The sequence below is a fragment of the Monodon monoceros genome, unplaced genomic scaffold (genome assembly GCF_005190385.1).
Source record: "Monodon monoceros isolate NGI ecotype Baffin Bay Population unplaced genomic scaffold, NGI_Narwhal_1 Super_Scaffold_10, whole genome shotgun sequence".
Classification (NCBI taxonomy): domain Eukaryota; kingdom Metazoa; phylum Chordata; class Mammalia; order Artiodactyla; family Monodontidae; genus Monodon; species Monodon monoceros.
The window spans coordinates 11352300-11370577 of record NW_021703766.1 but is presented as its reverse complement, the minus strand read 5'-3'; the positions used below and the strand labels follow the sequence as shown (position 1 = coordinate 11370577).

The 18278-nt window shown below is 38.4% G+C and overlaps 1 protein-coding gene across 7 annotated transcripts in view; it reads left to right on the top strand.

The window, feature by feature from the left end:
* CNTNAP4 (contactin associated protein like 4) overlaps positions 1–18278 on the top strand; it is a 259157-nt gene that overhangs the window by 140312 nt on the left and 100567 nt on the right. For all 7 annotated transcript variants that reach the window (XM_029204811.1, XM_029204816.1, XM_029204835.1 and 4 more), the window contains exons 4-6: positions 1935–2082; positions 16877–17080; positions 17696–17880. In XM_029204811.1, coding sequence (XP_029060644.1) covers positions 1935–2082; positions 16877–17080; positions 17696–17880 — 537 coding nt within the window. The remainder of the gene's footprint in view (positions 1–1934; positions 2083–16876; positions 17081–17695; positions 17881–18278) is intronic.

The window sequence follows — 18278 nt, the reverse complement described above, 5'->3', positions numbered from 1 at the left end:
GTGGTGCTCTTTAGACCAAGGCCTGAGGTGACAAGAGGAGCTGGTTGTGCAAAGATCTTGAGGGAAGAACTTTCACAGCAGAATGAACAGCTGGCACAAAGGCCCTCAGAAGGACTGAGCTTGGCTTCTACACGGGTGTTCCCTGTGCTCAAAGCATCATAGAGGAGATTGCCAAAGACTGTGTTATGTTTGATAAGGAATTTGGATTTTCTTCTAAGTGGTAAAGGAAGCAGTGGGGGTAACATAGTTTGTCTTACCTTTAAAAATCTTACTGACTGCTCAGAGGGAAAGAGATTTAGGGATATGGATGGGGATGGGGATGGTGATAGGAAACAGAAGACTAAAAACATGAGGAAGAGGCCATTGAAGTAGTTCTGGAGAGATAATGCTTTGTTGAACCTGGTGGTTGTAGCTGAGATGAAGGGAGATGCCCAGATTTGGGATATAATTTGGAGGCACCATCATAGAACTGTCTATTTTGTGTGAGCCTGAAAATTGGGTGTATGAGGTACTGGGGTGGGGGGCATTGGGGGGCAGGAAGTAGAGTTGACTGATAAGGGGAGTCAAATCAAATTAATTTGACTGAAAAACCCAACCTTACTTTTTATTTTTACTGTGTTAGAAAATATTTTAGTAAATGTTGGTAAAGAGATATTTGTGAAGTAGAAAGAAAAGTAGGCAAATGAATAAACTCCCTGGGTATTGGTGTTCCTAAAACATTTGCTTTGTTTGGTATGATCTACGTGAGGGTGACCTCATTCGTTGATCCAGTCATGGTAAGGGGACCTACCACGCGGCTGAATAGGTCGTAGCATCATCCCTTATTTCAATAGTTCCTACATATCCTGATTGTTACAGTTAAACAAAAAAAGAAGGAGGAGGAGGAGGGGAAGACAAGAAGGAGAAAAGGAGGGAGGAAAGGAAGGAAGAGGTGGAAGAAGAGAAGCTGAAATAAAAATTAAATATCAATTATTGAGAACAACTGCTTCATCCTAACTTTTTCACATATGAAGCTTTACTATATGTCACGTAGGAGAAAATAAAAGCTGTTTAGGTGTGGGTTTTGCAGGTGGGCTATATGTTAGGTAGATGCATCCTGATATTGTGGAAGGAGTATAGCTCCTGGTCATACCATATAATAGTTTTGCAAACACCGGAGATTTTGTTTTCATCATTCTGACGTTTAATTTCGTCATCTGCAATTTGATGGTGCTAGCTCAGCATCATTCCTATGGTCTTTCTAGCTTCCAAATCTAAAATCTGTAAGTCTAATTTCAGGTCTTTCCAGATGATTACTGATTCCAATTTCCCTTAACAATTTTTTAAATACAGGTGCTTTTATTTTATTATTTTTTATTGAATAAAAGTGACACGCAACAACAGTTTTTAAGGTGTGTATCCAGCCTTGTGGTGAATGAAGTTTAACAACCTATTCTCAGAGTGTAGCTCTGACTTGAATGTCTGTTGATAAGTTTCATTTATGTTACTGAGTAAGATAAAGTGAAACAATACAAACAAGTCATAACCTTACTCATTCATCAATGATGTGAGCAACTTCTATGCTGAATCAGATCCTAGCTTTTGAATACAGGAAGAAGATGTTCTCGATATTTCTCATGGTTCACAATGTCCGTAACTTTTATGTTTCGTCTGCACCTTATAGAAACAAACTTTACTGGGGGTTTCATAGTTGAAAGCTGGCTTGCTGCAGGTGATGGAATTTAAACTGCTAGATAGAAAAAGGTTTAGACAATAGTAACTTATGCGGATGAAGATATGTTATGGCATAACTGTTAACAATATGATCTTCTTAAAGAAGTTGCTATTTTATAGTAAAAAAGCAAATCATACATTGCTTGTTGACATTGTAGGAGACAAAGTGAAATAGACCTTCTCCAGGTACATTGATTTCCTTCTTTTCTCTTTTCTTCTAGGGATTTTCAGGAAATGCAAATGCAGACAGTGTTGTGTACTATAGACTCCAGCCTTCTATCAAAGCCAGATTTCTGCGCTTCATCCCTTTAGAGTGGAACCCCAGGGGCAGAATTGGAATGCGAATCGAGGTGTTTGGATGTGCATATAGTAAGTGTTTGTTTATCCAACACAGTAGAATAGATATCAAAGGAGATGTTTTAAAAGCCAAACTGTATGCTGAAATTGATTGAAGAGCTACGTAAAGAGACATAAAAACGGGAGCAGTTTCTGTGGGAAGCTTTATTTGTGCCCATACATGCCAATATTGACTTACGTGTTCAGCTTTTATATTTTAAATCAGAAATGGAAGCATTTTACAGATAGACAAATCGTTACAGAGATAGATAGATAGAGGTACATGTTTGTAGACATATGTGAATCCATTTGTCCAAATCTGATATTTTGGACCAGATCTTAACTTTTAAATGTTAGAATGTCCCCCCCATAGACTATATGTGATGATGTTCCATTCGGGCACCCTAAATTTAATAAAAGACAGTGGCCCATTTAGTAAAACCAGTCATCTGTTTTGAGACCACAGAATGTTTTTCTCTACAGCCTAAAAATAATATGCCACGAAACTCACTCATAAATATGCTGTGCTCTGTGCATAAATTCATAGAAAAGGTAAAGACCCCCCTGCCAAAGTGTAAGATGTGTTTGAAATACTTTCACATAAAAGATAGAAACCACAGGTTTCACTTAGTCTCCTCTGAATGAAGTATTTTATTATGTCTTTTTGTGGAACAGAGACCTGAGAGTTCTTGATAGCCCACCTCAAGCCACACCATCCTGTCGTTAGTTAACATGATCTACGATTATCAGACGAGCAGTCTGAGGTTTGGAGAGAGTCAGTAATTTGCCCAGCGTCTCACAACTTAGTCCACAGAAGAACCTGGAAGAGAACCCATTACTGTTCAATTCACTGCATGCTTATTCCTCTAGTAAACCTCCTTTATTTTTTTTAGCCACTAAAGCTTTCTTCACGTGTATTTCATCCCTTTTTCAGGTTCACTTTATTTATGTAAAAGGAAGGCATGTCATATAGAGGGCAGGCAGCTTGTTGAAGTTGTCTATCCTGTGTCAGACAGAGAAACCACGTTGGCAGAATTGTCATAATAGTATTAGTAGCAATAGCACTAATGTTAATAGGATTAATTTTTATAATTCTAGACGTAACAAATTTTTCTTGAGTGCTTATTATATGTCTAATACCATATTAACCAGCTAGTCTATAATTCCAAACAAAGTCCGGATAAATATTATCAGGTAACTTGTTCCATTCCCCTACTTTGCAAATGAGGAAGCTAGAGCTTAGGGATTCCACGTTGACTTGTTCCAACCACCCAGACAGGAAGTGACAGAGCTGGGTTTGCAGCCAAGCCTGCCAGACTCCAGAACCCCAGCTTATTCTCATGCCTCCTCCAGCCGTTAAATCAGAGATGAGCCATGGGCAGCTTACTTCTCATCATCTACCTGACTTCCTTCTAGCTTTCTTGGCTTCTGCAGTTCAGCTTAGCTGCTCCTGGTACGTGTTAGCTCCTCCCTTTACAATGATCCCACTTGAATAAAATCGTCCTTAAAAAAAACGTCCCACCCAAAATTGCGATTCTGGAGCACAGAATCTGGACAGTCAGTCTTATTTGTCTTTGGATCGTAGAGTTTTAATAAAGCCCGTGCCACACAATGGGCAATCAGCAAAGCAAACTCCAAAATGATTCATATTTATAGTTACTGATTCAGAGCGTCTACCTTGCAAAATATTTATTTATCACTGTATAATAATAGCAAACAGTTACTGAGCACTTATTCTGCGTCAGATAATAGTTTTTATAGATGTACTAATTTAATCCTAAAGATCACCCATCTAATGGAGTCTCAGAAGTATTAAGCAGTTTCCCCAGCAGCACACACTTAATACACATTCGATCTCGTATGTAAATTCAGCGTTAGTTTAACAAGGCTATTGATGCTGTTTTCCCACAGTAACGTCCCTATGAAGTGACTGATGGGGTGCAGGCTCCTTTGAGTTCTCTGCTGCCGCGTGCTGGGTGATAACTCAGATTCCCCCCCACCCGCCCCGCAACCCCATGAAACATTCTTTTTGCTGTTAATTCATCTGCTGTCTCTTGGAGTAAGCACATCATCCGGGCACTTAGTCAACCTCCTTTTCTCATGGACCCACGGTTGAAGGGTCAATAGTGAGAGCCAACATTTTAAACTCAAACATAAACACATGGTAAAATGGTACAGCAGGATTCAATGTAAAGTGGCTTTCAGATAACTTTGGATAAAAGAGAAAAAAAAATAAACTTAATGGAAGAATACTCTCACAGATGACCGAAAATAACCTCAAAATGGGTTGGGTGTGAATGCCTTGTGGGAATGTATTTGACCAAATTGACTTTAATTCCTCAATTACACCATAGTCAACACTCTTATTCTCCACCTCTGCGTACCATTAGCCTTGCAGAATATTAGTTTACTAAAGCATGATACTATTTAATCATCATTTACTGAACACTTAATATGTGTCAGGTACTATTTTTTACCATTTCCACAACACAGTGAAGTCGGTACTTGGATATTACCATTTTATGGTCTGCTGAATGACCCCTGTGGCTTGCTCTGGGTTGTCTGGCACAGAAATAGCTGAGACCAGCAGTGTCCCCTGCCCTCAAAAGGAAGAACTGTAGGTCAGCGAAAGAAGCCCGCTCAAGATTTTGTCTGCAACTCTCCTGAGTAGCCCAGATCCAAGATCAGACTGGATTTTCTCCAGATATGCAAGGCTATTCTTCCGCAATCCTTAAAAAAAGGAAAAGTGTGGGAGGGTGCGACATGAGCAGGGTTCTCGCGGATCCCAGTCCCAGTGCACCTGTATGTGCCGGCAATGAAGTGGGCCTCTTGTGAGCTTGAGGAAGGCCTGGAGGATTGCATCCAACCTGCCAAGCTTGTGTGTTCCCATTGCCTGCACCAAGTTAATATGACTTTTGGGTGGGCTTTGCCTAAGTGACTCACTCAAGAATGTTGTATACCAGGGTGCTTCAAGTCTCCTGACACGGGCGAAAGTGGATTTAGAGAAATTAAGAACTTTGGGATTACACAGCCTGTGTTAGACCTAGGATTTAAAATTAGATCCATCACCTTCCAAAACCAGTACTCGTGATGAATCATACATGTGTTCATCCTTTAAATGTCTGTTGACACTTGCTGAAAGAGAAATCTACTAGCTGTTGGGTATAGGGAGGAATTTAAAGTAATACATTTTTTCTTAAAGGTGAGAATGTGCAATGTCATAAAAATTACACAGACTCAATGCAAAATATGGTAGCGTTAGTGTAGGGTGTTAGGAATAACGTGATTGATAAATTGAGGTTAGTATGAGAAAGTTTACGGAAATAGGTTTTGAAATTAAGGTGCAGATATGTTCACATGAGAGGCTGGGAGAATGGTCCAAATAGGAGAAGCGGTGTCTTCTAGTCAAGAACGGGAATGAGGATTGCTTGGAGGGATCAGTTTGTATTTGAGAATGGTCATTCAGACTGAAATGAGGGGTACAGATTGGAGGGCTAAATGAGGAGTAGAGATTAGAGGCAGCAGCTCAGTTGGGAGGCTTCTGAACTCCTTTGTACAAGTGACAGCTGGAGTCTCAAACTAGAGGACCAGCAATGAGGAGAGAGAGTTCTCCTGACTTGAATCAGATTCACAGTACGCTGAGGCTACTATTGAATCAAGAGAATTTAGTGATTGTATGTGAGGGGACACTGAGTTATCAGATTTGAACAGCTGTCTGGAAGGTGGTGTCATTTACTGGGAGGGGGCGCTGGGGAACAAATAAGTTCTGGAAGGGAGCAGGAGAGAGAATTAATTCCATCGCTGACTCATTGAGTTTAAGTGACTGTGAAATATGGAAGATTGGAACTCCACATCCTCTGGGGTGAAGTTACAGAATTGAAACCTATAAAATATCATTAGTTATTAAATCAGAACCTTTCCACTTACTGTTGATAATAAAAGTATAAAGTTTAAAGCTATGTTTATACAACTACTCATGTCTTTGAAAAACAGAAATGCATTTGTCATAATTAAAACAGGTCCTTTATACTGTTTTTCAGGTAGTGTGCATTTTTATGCCAGATCCCCCCGGCCCCTTGTGCCTAATATGTGTGTTGGCTGAAGTTATAGATGCAAGCTGGCCCTGTGAATATTGCTGGGAAGGTGGCTGTTGTGAGAACCACACACGGTTTTATTACCCTGAGTTAGAACAGTAACTTGTTCTGAAGGAGCATCAAGTGAATGGAAAAATCCATATCAAAGAGCACGTTCTACTTTTATGTCAGTAAACCTGATGTTGTTTCCTGAGTAATGAGAGAAGCAGAAGCTAAATTTTATGGGTTCAAAGGGAAAGTATAAATTTCAGATGTCTTGGCCATAGCCACTGTGAACATGTTTACAGATCTAGACAAGAGGTGTAGGTAAGGAAATACAACTTGTGGAAGAAAGAAAAAGAAAAGACAGTGTTTGATGATGAAGAACTACTACTCTGCTCAGTGTGTCCCAAAGGGTAAACAATGGTAAACAAAGGCAAGAAAGGAAAATAACTGGGTGCAAGTGAGTGAGTCTGAGGAGTGCTTAAGAAGTAGCAATTAAGCCACAGGAGATAATGGTTAATGGTGGGTGAATTGCTGAAGCAATCGCCCTGAGTAGAGATTCTTAGCTTCTTTTCTCTAGCTGTTGTGTAAACGCTCTCATTTTTCGATCCACGATCTCTCCTTCCTCATCCTCAGCAGAATAAAAGCATCCACCTGCCCGGCCGCAGTGAAATAATTACAGTTTCTTTGAAGTGCTGTGATTTCATGATTTTTCTAGTCTTAGGATCTTTTCATGAAGCATAGGGCGATCACCACACATCTAGCCTTCATTCCCCTACCTAGATAATTCTTTTACTCATTGTCTTTTCTCTGTATAGAAATCACTGTTTCCAACAACTTCTCTAGTACTTCCTGTTTAGGCCAGAGGATGTGTTCTGCTCCTGGTCACATCATACACACATTATACTGTATTGAAATCGGATGGTCCTTTTTTGGTATTAGTCCTCTGGACAGATAGATGAATGAAAGGGGGTAGGTCTGGGGAAATTCAGGAAGGCTTTTCCCGTCATCCAAGTGTCATATTCAGTCCATTAAAGATCAGGCATAGAGCACAGGGAAAACTGAGTGAGAGGACTGGCAGAGAAGAAATGTACAGACGTGTTACACTCTTACGTTTATTTGCTTAAATGCAGACTGTGTGAGAGAAAATGATGGATTCTATTTAGTAAATGGAAATAAGTCAGAAATTACAAAACTCATGTTAACTTAAAATAAGAGGATGCATTTCATGATGTAAAAAATACTGGAAGTTGGAACTACTTACATCTGTAGATTTCCATTTAGAAAATTATTAGTAGGAAATATAAGAAAGTAACGTGAAAAGTGCAACTGTTTATCTGGGTGAAAAAATGCTGAAAGAAAACTAAGTAATAGCCTTCTGTCTACTCAGGGTGCAGCTCTCTCACGCCACTTGTTGGGTTGGGGAAAAAGGAAAAGCAGGAAAGGTGTTAGATTTACCCTAAAAAATAGTTGTGATTGAATCCAGTACCTACTTATTAAGTAGCTCCAACATGTCAACATAAAATCTTGACAAGGTGCTTTAAATACAGTCCCTGCTCTCAGATTGTTTATCAGCTAATACTGTAGCTGAGGGATCCTATTTTATGTCAGAGTTTAAAAAGAAGATGGATTCACGTTGGCCTAAAATCAAAGTGGGTAAATTCTAATTCTTTGCAAAGTTTATAGTCTTAAGATTTTAATTTGATGATACGTGAAGTTATATTAAAATTAAAATGAGGTTAGCTTTTAGAATGCCAGAAAATAAGGAGACTATGAAAACCCACCAGAATAATGTCAAAAGAACTCAGCCAACTGAAGGGGCTCTCACTGACCAAAGATGGAAATATTTTAGCATCGATAAAGATAGTAGCTGCAGTTTTGAAACATATTAACTATATTTAAGTGAATGGGTTCATGATAATACTAAAAAAAGAACCCTCATTGGTCACCTAGGAGAACTATTAAGGAATCGACTCATTATTTTGAAAGGTAATAAATGAAGAGAAAACATCAAGCATTTACCCTACTCTTCCTGTGTAATCTGTACCTCAAGGTAATCAAAAAGAAGATTAGAGGGGATTTTTCTTTAAAGTTATATTTATATAAATAAACAAGGAATAGTAGAATCAGTATATGCCCATTTTGCAATCCTAAATAAATTAATGGACAAGTCAATAGTTATAAAATTTTACAAAAAGAGAGAGATTTGCTTTTAGGTACCAGTCATAACAGAGTAGCTTTTATTGGACTATCTTGCTGCCCATAGCAATTATAGTGGCTGAGTAAAATACATTAAAAAAAATGCTTCAGGGCTTTGAAATTCAGCTCAAAACAGGCAGCAACTTGAGAGGACTTGATTCTTGAAAGATGGAAAGCAAACTCGTGGAGATCCATATTTAACTGACTTTTTCCTAAGAACGTCATAATACCCAAGCAGCAAGTAGCCAGATTTTACTAGGCTGAGGAGACAGAGGTCAGAGTTCAAGACTGTCAGAGTGATTAGAAATTTAGGGTGGAATACTGAAAAGGAGGGTGTCAGAGAGGGAGAGCCCTGACTCCTGCATACACATTCCCCTTAAATCCTTGCCTGATCCCTGACTTACCCATGCCCACTATGCACCAGGCAAAAGCAAGAGCTGGGCGACTCAAGTCCTGAGGACTTCATCCAGCATCTGCCTAGTTCTGGGAAGGATACCTTTGGAGTCCAAGTTCTGCCAATTTAGAGAGACTTGTTAAACACTTTGGGCTTTTACCTGAAAAGCCAGAAAGGCATTGCCTTAGGAATAAACACCGTAACTGAGGACCAATTGTTACGTCCTGGGACTAAGGACAAATCCTAAATAGACCTGTCCAAGAAAAACCTGGAACCAAGCTTTCACAGGGTCAAGGTGATCTGCCAGTAATTCAGCTCCCTGTGGAACTCTTCCATTTAGTTTCTGCCACACCATCCATCCCTCTCCAGACTCTCCCACCCTCCCAGCTCTTCTCACCCTCTTCTCCCCCGACGTTCTCTTCCTTTCCTGACCCTAGATGTTCTCATAGGTGGTGATCTACTCAGCCTAAATATCATTTCCTCAGAGATGTCGTCCCTAATCAACAACCTAATTTAGACCTTTCTGCTCAAACCTCTGATATTACCCTGTCCTTTTCCTTCAAGTTCCACTTAACAATTTGTAAAAACATCTGTTCAGATGGGATGAGTTATGTGATGTCTTTCTTTTCCTTCTGATTGGAGGATCCATGAGGATGGAATGTGCTCCCTGTTACACAGCCTCCTACTGTAGAGCTTGGCACAGTAAACGTTCAGTAACTATTTGTTAAGTGGAGGTATTAAGAAAAATATCTGATTAGCCATGATATAAACCAAAAAATGAATAAATATGTAAACATCCAAATTTATTATCCTCAAGCAGTAGCAACTGACGAAAAGAGAAATATCTCTGAGATGAACATATGAAATTTCAAAAGTTGTTATTATTAAAATGATAATAATAGCATACTAAATAATAACTGTCAAGGCATTTTGATATTTCCCTCGGGTGCCAACAGCTTTTTTGGTATAGCATGAAAGGTTGGAATTATTCTCCACATATTCCAAATAAGGAAATTGAGAATTGGCACTTAAGTGATTTCTGTGACATCAAAAAAATAACAAATAAATATTAGAAACGGAAATCCAGCTTACATCCTCCAATGATACACTCCAGCGTCCTTGATGAAGTAGATGTTACCGATTTCAAATCTATTTAAAAGGTTAATTTAAATTGATATGTAAGTGGCCATGATGATGTTTGCTCCCATAACCTCCTGGAGTGTTATCACTGACCTTAACTCAGTCTGTTTAAAGCCGTGATAGTGGACTTCCCTGGTGGCACAGTGGTTGAGAGTCCGCCTGCCGATGCAGGGGACACGGGTTCGTGCCCCGGTCCGGGGAGATCCCATATGCCGCGGAGTGGCTGGGCCTGTGAGCCATGGCCGCTGAGCCTGCGTGTCTGGAGCCTGTGCTCCGCAGCGGGAGAGGCCACAGCAGTGAGAGGCCCACGTACTGGAAAAAAACAAAACAAAAACCATGATAGTAAAGTCACCTTTTCCCTGTGGTTATATACAGCATTTGATCCTGTGCCTTCTTCCTTTTTACCATATTAATTTTAGTTGTTTTAAACCTGAGAGTCCCTTAAATCATTCTGTGTTCTTTTATGCTGCTATGCAAAAATAGAACAACCCATTTCCTGTTGATTTCTCAAGTGCTTGGTCTCTCCTCTCCATCTCTTTAAAAGCACAATTCTGTAATGCAGATCTCACGTGCCTATACATCATGCTGTAGCTTTAATATTTCACTATATAATAGTTTAACAGTGACTCAGTCTGATTAATGTTTTTTAGAAGTCAAAATTGGACCTCTGTTTGTTTAGTGATTTATAGGTAGTAATTTTTAAATAGAGAGGCAGTATGATCAGTGTTTAAGACTGAATTCAATTTAGCCCAGAAGAGTTTGGTCCATAGCTGTTTTCTCTAGTGGTAGCACTCTTTTTCTATTTGTGTTTTTGGGATGATTCCCAAAGAATTATTAGAAGAGTCTCATGTCTTTTTCAAGAACTCTTTCATGACCTTCAATAAAGTGAATTTTCTATTTTTAATGATTTGTTTTCCATTTCATGCATTTTCTATTCCAATTTTTCTCTTTGAAGTTTCTTAGTCAACTGATCTCATCAATAATGCTATGATTCATGGTTTAACTCACAGAATCCATTTCTCCCTGAAAGACGTTTCAGGGACAAGTCACTACCACCTCCACAATTTTCTGCAAGTACCACCTATGGTATAGATAAATAAAACAATTTTGTTTTCCATGGTACAATTCAGTGTGCAATGAGGTTGTTCATTTTCAGAGAACAGGTTTGTGTAAGCTACCTCTTCTTGTCAAATAACCCTTATGCTGTCATCTGCCTCAGGATCACTCAGGAACCTATACTCTTGGGTTGTCTTTCAGAGATTCTAAATTAGCGGACATCAGGCAGAGTGCAGGATGTTTGCTGAATGTTTACGGAGGCCACAAGAGATTCTCCTTAGGTGATTCTCACGTGGTGTGACCACGGACCCCAAATTGAGAAATCATGCTCTTGGATGTGTTTTTCTTAGTAATTCACTTACAGGGTGGGGAAGACATTGCTTTTTCAAATGGCAACCCCTCACAACTGGAGAAGCCTCAAACTTCTGGAGCAGGGATAGGATGCAAGGGAGAGGGAACGGTACTGGGTCAAGTGGAAGATATGACAGTGAGGAAGTGTGTTTGCATGTGAAACATGCAGAGGTAGAAAAGCAGTTTGCTGCTCACGGAGGTGAAGCATTTCTGCCCTTTAGTTAACGTCCTTCTCTGAGGCCGAGAGGTTCAACTCCTCCTGCACGTGTTAGAAATCGTTCGGGACCCAGCCCTGATGCAGAAGTGAAGCATGAATAATCACATCTCAGGGACGTGTGTCTTCCCTGCTAGACCGTAAGCTCCTGGAAAAAATAATGCTCTTCGTGTTATGCATTACTGTGTCTTCCACTGTGTTCGCGGAAAGGTCTCCATAAATATGCGCTGGAGAAGGAGCGCAGGATATGTGTTTCAGCAATTCCACTTCTCACACAACTCCCTGAAAGAAATAGGAATATTTTCTTTCAGAAAACTCTTTATTCTACGGGAGATTATATTTCTGAATCATGCAAATCAAGCAGGCTACATCTCTTTCCCAGGGTCACGGGGAGAATTGATAATGAGAGTAGGGCCTGCAGTCTTTGTGAGCCACCTCTTTCCTTGCTTCCTGCTCTAAATGAGAAGATCTGAGATGGAGGTATTCACTGAGGAGGATTCAGGTCACCGACAATTGCCATGGTGAGTCAGCTCAGGCATTTGCTGACAGACAGAGAAAAAGCCACAGAAGCCACAGATGGCTCAAAATCATTATTGCTGCCTAACCTGGCAATGACATTGGTAATTGAGCATTTCTTGTGCACTTCAGAAATTCATTATTTTTTAGAGTCCACTTTTAAAAAATAAACACACCAAATGTATTTATTAAACTATTTTTGCTATCCCTCTTTCCCTGCCCAGTGTTCTAATAATTAATAGTAGTTAACAATTTATTGAATTCTAATTATATGCTAGCAACTTCCAAAAATTGTGTAGATATGCATTCATACAACAGACCTATGAAGAATACACTGTTATTAACAAAATATTGTAAATCACCTATACTTCACTTAAAGAAAAGAATGTACTATTATTCCCATGTTACAGATGAAGGAACAGGGACAAAGAGAGCAGGTAACTTGCTGTGATAGAATAATGCTCTGTAACCGTAAATATGTTACATTATATGACAAAGGTACTTTACAGTTGTGATTAAGTTACGGGTCTTGAGTTGGGGAGATTATCCTGGATCATCCAGGTGGACCCAGTGTAGTCACAGGGGCCCTTATAAAAGAGACGTGACAGGATCAGAGTTAGAGAAGGAGATGTGACTGTGAATGCAAACATGAGAGATAATGAGAAAGAGAGAAATTTGAAGATGCTATGATGCTGGTCCTATACAAGAAGGAAGGGGCCATAGGCCAAGAATGCAAGTGGTTCCTAAAAGCTGGAAAAAAGAATGTTGAATTACTATCACTAGGTTAAGTACACAAATGTTTAACGTCCAACAGGGCAATAAAACCATAACCTTCGGGGATATATTTTCTATCTGATGGAAGTTGTTTGCATCTCTACTGGGAAAACAAAAAAAACCAAAACTATAAGTTAACATGTAACTTAGAGACTGGCCCTCATCAGTAATAAATAGTAAAATAAGATATACTTGTGAATTCACCTAGAATTAATTAGACGGGCTTCTTTTAAAAAGCTCCAGCATGACATTGAGAGGACATGAAGTTATTCCTTTGATTTATTTTCCAGCTTTTTCAATTTTCTTAACAGTGGTGATATCAGTTCCAAGAGAGACCTGTCTCTCCCACCAGCATCCTTGGAGAAAATCCAGATACTCTCTTCCTCTCTCTCCCTCTGTCTCTCAAAAGATTATTTTCTTTCAGATAGTTCCAGATTTTTATATCGTTAACTGTATTTATCATAGCACAACGTTTTATGATGATTGTTTAAAATCGCATGCTTTTTATATATCAGATAAGTTCTGTAAATAGCGTTTATAAGTGAGTTTTCTATCTAAAGTAATACTGATAGGGACCATCCTGAATTCCTTTGTTTTATGGAAATCCTTGTACATATATTACACGGATATAACTTGAAGTTTCCCTGTACTGACATTGTACTTACATTCTGAATTATATTTAGCTTTTTTTTCCCGAAGGGTATTGTTCACATTGCATGTGAAATCTGAGAGCTGAGTTACTGACTGCCACTGGAGTTTCTCAGCATCCTCAGAGCTTCCTTTCATGATAATGAATGCGAGAATGTGTTGGGAGAATGTCTAGCCATCTTAAAATTAAGCATAAGAGTAATTATTTTATGCGGACAAGTTTAGGACTTGAAGACTGACAAGAGTAAGAAGATTATTGCTTACCATCTGCTTTAGCATCAGGTTTCTAGACCTGAGAACTGAGCTTTCCCAACTACCTTAACTAAAGTGACCCCAGGCTTCTTTTAATCTTGATCAGAATGCCTGTTATGGTCTGTAATGGTTTATGAACTTACTTTTTTAAAAAATTTTAATTAATTTATTTTTTACGTCTTTATTGGAGTATAATTGCTTTACAATGGTGTGTTAGTTTCTGCTTCATAACAAAGTGAATCAGTTATACATATACATATGTTCCCATATCTCTTCCCTCGTGCGTCTCCCTCCCTCCCACCCTCCCTATCCCACCCATCCAGGTGGTCACAAAGCACTGAGCTGATCTCCTTGTGCTATGCGGCTGCTTCCCACTAGCTAGCTATTTTACGTTTGGTAGTGTATATATGTCCATGCCACTCTCTCGCTTTGTCACAGCTTACCCTTCCCCCTCCCCATATCCTCAAGTCCGTTCTCTAGTAGGTCTGTGTCTTTATTCCTGTCTTACCCCTAGGTTCTTCATGACATTTTTTTTTTCTTAGATTCCATATATATGTGTTAGCATACGGTATTTGTCTTTCTCTTTCTGACTTACTTCACTCTGTATGACAGATTCTAGGTCCATCCACCTCACTACAAATAACTCAATTTTGTTTCTTTTTATGGCTGAGTAATATTCCATTGTATATATGTGCCACATCTTCTTTATCCATTCATCCGATGATGGACACTTCGGTTGTTTCCATCTCCTGGCTATTGTAAATAGAGCGGCAATGAACATTTTGGTACATGACTGTTTTTGAATTATGGTTTTCTCAGGGTATATGCCCAGTAGTGGGATTGCTGGGTTATATGGTAGTTCTATTTGTAGTTTTTTAAGGAACCTCCATACTGTTCTCCATAGTGACTGTACCAGCAACTGACAAAGGATTAATCTCCAAAATTTATAAGCAGCTCAATAACAAAAAAACAAACAACCCAATCCAAAAATGGGCAGAAGACCTAAATAGACATTTCTCCAAAGAAAATCTACAGATTGCCAACAAACACATGAAAGAACGCTCAACGTCATTCATCATTAGAGAAATGCAAATCAAAACTACAATGAGATATCATCTCACACCGGTCAGGATAGCCATCATCAAAAAATCTAGAAACAATAAATGCTGGAGAGGGTGTGGAGAAAGGGGAACCCTCCTGCACTGCTGGTGGGAATGTGAACTTACTTTTTTACTTGCTACTTGCTACTTGTTGCCCGTCTTCACTGCATGTAAGTTCCGTGAGGACAAGGGCCATGTTGGTGTTGATCCCTCTTTTATCTCAGCATCCATCACAGGGCCTCAGACTGGATGGGCTAAATAAATATTTATTGAATGAATGGACCCAACTACTTAGTGTGATACCTGTGAAGTAAGAACATAATAGGTAAGAGAGAAAATGCCAAGTGGCTTCCATTTAAGAGATGAAGTAGTATACCATTGCTTTAGGCATCAATAGTCTAATAGGTTTCTCACTATCCCATTTTGCTGATGGAGATATTCCAGGCACAAAGCTCTTGGTGCCATGAAAGGCTGATATGACCATTATAATGTAATAGCAACAGTAGTGAAGAAGAGAGAAAAAAAGAAATAGAAGGCTGAAGTATCACAGGCTAGACGTTCATTGGGGAAAAAATTCTCTTGGTAGCTAATTCCAAAAATAGACTTTATCTGAAATAAAATCATTATAATGATGGTTGCCTTTAAGCGATGCATTAACTCAGAGATAACTGCATGGCTCTAAATGTGTCAGCATTTAAAGTCTGTCTTATTGGAATTTTTCTTAATTCATTGTAATCTAATTATCATAGAACACATTATTTGTATTTGTCACAGAGTTATGTTTTTGCCATGCACATTCATTCAGCTATATAACAAGGAGTAATTATTCAGTTAACATTATTCTTTCTACAGAATGCAATGTTTATTCATGTGCACTTGGTGAATGAATTCTTTTATAAGCACATTAACAAGACGTGGAAAAATCAAACCTCTGAATTTCCAAAAGATAGCTGCATAAAATAGTTGGGAAAAATTGGGGGCGGTGGTGAATATAAATGGTTCCCATTACATATGATGGATAATCTGAAAGAAATGCATATTTGGACATACAAGTTGATGTAATAATTTTGTGGAATGAAACAAGATGAGTGAACTGTAATGTCGTTTTGTTGACTGGGAGAAGTCACCTAACCAGTTGAAAAATAGCTTCCTATTTTATTGGGTTTCCCTAACCTCTTCATTTATTACATAAATGCACTCTCAAGGGTAATTGCCTTAAAAAAAAATCTTTGACTTGTGAAATGTAGGAAACACTGCAAGGCTTTCTGAGTATTATCAGTTCTTTGCTCAGGGTGCAACTGATTTTGACAGATGTACTGTTATGTTACTGGTAGAACATGACATCTTTTATCAGATGAACTGAATAAAAGTGATCTTGACAATGAGTAGATAAGACACTGTCAGAAAGCTGAAAAAACCTGTCAATGTCACAGTTATGACACAAATGCAGAACAGCCCTTATAATGTCATTAAGTGAATATCTTTCCAACAGTGCCCTTGAGAAGACAGAAAATAGCATTGCTCTTAAATACTATTACTTAGCCACAAAAATAATAAAATAAAACAAAACACAAAGGTCAGTTTAATGTATACTTGAGGTGGCATTGATGAGTCCGATGTATGTGTTTGTATTTGTGTGTCGATCTCTTTTATATATGCCATATAGAAAGAATTTTGAGATTTCAAAACTACTTTTTTAGAAGGTAAAAAACCATTTAACTTCAACATTTCAAGAATGTCATTAAAAATATTGATCATGAAATATGCAAAGTGGTTTTATGGGTATTGATTATAACCTTTTCCCTAATTTATTATGGAATGAGAAACAGCCTTTAATAATATAAGAGAAAATTAGGAATACATTTCAAAATGTATTTCTAGATCATGAATTTTGTAAATAGGTGAATAAAGACTAAAATGGAATCAATCCCAGGAATTAGAAGGAATTAGACATTTGGTGGTTTTATTTTCCATTATTTTGATTGGCTTGGAGCTGAACTATACATGTATGGGTACAAGTATAATGCTCTTTCTATACATATACTTTTAAAATGCTTTAATGAAAAGCATATTTATCCTTAGAATGACTTTTAATATCTTTGTCTAGGATCAGAGGTGGTTGATCTTGATGGGAAAAGTTGCCTTCTCTACAGATTTGATCAAAAATCCCTGAGCCCAATAAAGGATATAATTTCTTTGAAATTTAAAACTATGCAGAGCGATGGGATTCTACTCCACCGGCAAGGGCAAAATGGAGATCACATCACACTGGAATTAAGAAGAGGAAAACTCTTTTTAGTTATTAATTCAGGTAAAACTATTTGGGTAAAGTGCTTGAAAAATCTCTGGTCATTTAGATATCACCTTAGTAACTTTATGCTTTTATAGCTTATCTTATTTTAGCAATTAAGGTGCCATATTTCCACATTCAAGTGTTTATGTATGTATGTGATATATATATATATATATATATATATATATATATCCCACATATATATATATACGCCCATATTGTACTTGCACGTAAAAATGGTTCCTATTTGCAAATTGTACAAGACCCTCTTTCAATGTCATAGTGCTGACAGAACCACTTAGCTATTTTCAAACATCATGATGAAAGGGATGGGTCATTGAAAAATACCGAGGTAGTAAAAATAATGAGGTTGTAGCAAAGATAAAATTTATATTGAAAATGAGTGTGTGATGGTGGGTAATGCTAATAAAGAGAATTAACAGAGGAAGAAATTACAACAAGGTTGAGAGCATATTATATTCAAACTTGAGGTAAATTCAGACTAGCATTTTGGATGGAGTGGATGGAAAGAGATTGCAATTATCATGAGAGACTCTGGTGCCCCCAAAAGGAACTTTTTTTTCTTTTTTTTAAACTGAGAATAATGGTGCTGTTATTTTTTTCTCTTCTAAGGTGAAGCTAAGCTGCCCTCCACTCACGGCCCGATCAGTCTCACCCTGGGCAGCCTGCTGGACGACCAGCACTGGCATTCCGTGCTCATCCAACGCTTGGGCAAACAAGTCAACTTTACAGTGGATGAGCACAGACATCGTTTCCACGCCCAGGGAGAGTTCAGTTACCTACATCTCGATTATGAGGTGTGATGGTTACGTTTCAATTAATGCAGACTTTGTAATATATATGTGGTATAGCCACATGAAAGAAAATACACTATAGAAAACCTACGTTCAGAGTCAGTCAAGGTTCTGATGAAGTGTTCCTCTAGGTGACCTAACTCAAGTAGCAAATTTTGTGCATATACTACTGAGGCTCCATCTTTCTCCCAGTGCGTTAATTTATTATTACAAAGAAATGTCATCTTTTTTGCCTGCAACGGGTAGTTACAAATTGCCACATGTAGGAAACGTTCTTGAAGAGATCTCATTACAAGTAAATACAGAATGTGTTGCACGATTGGTGGTGGTAGGGGCGGGTAAAGGGCACTCCTGAACAGTGCAGATTTATGGAGAGAATGTAGCAATAAATAGATTAATTG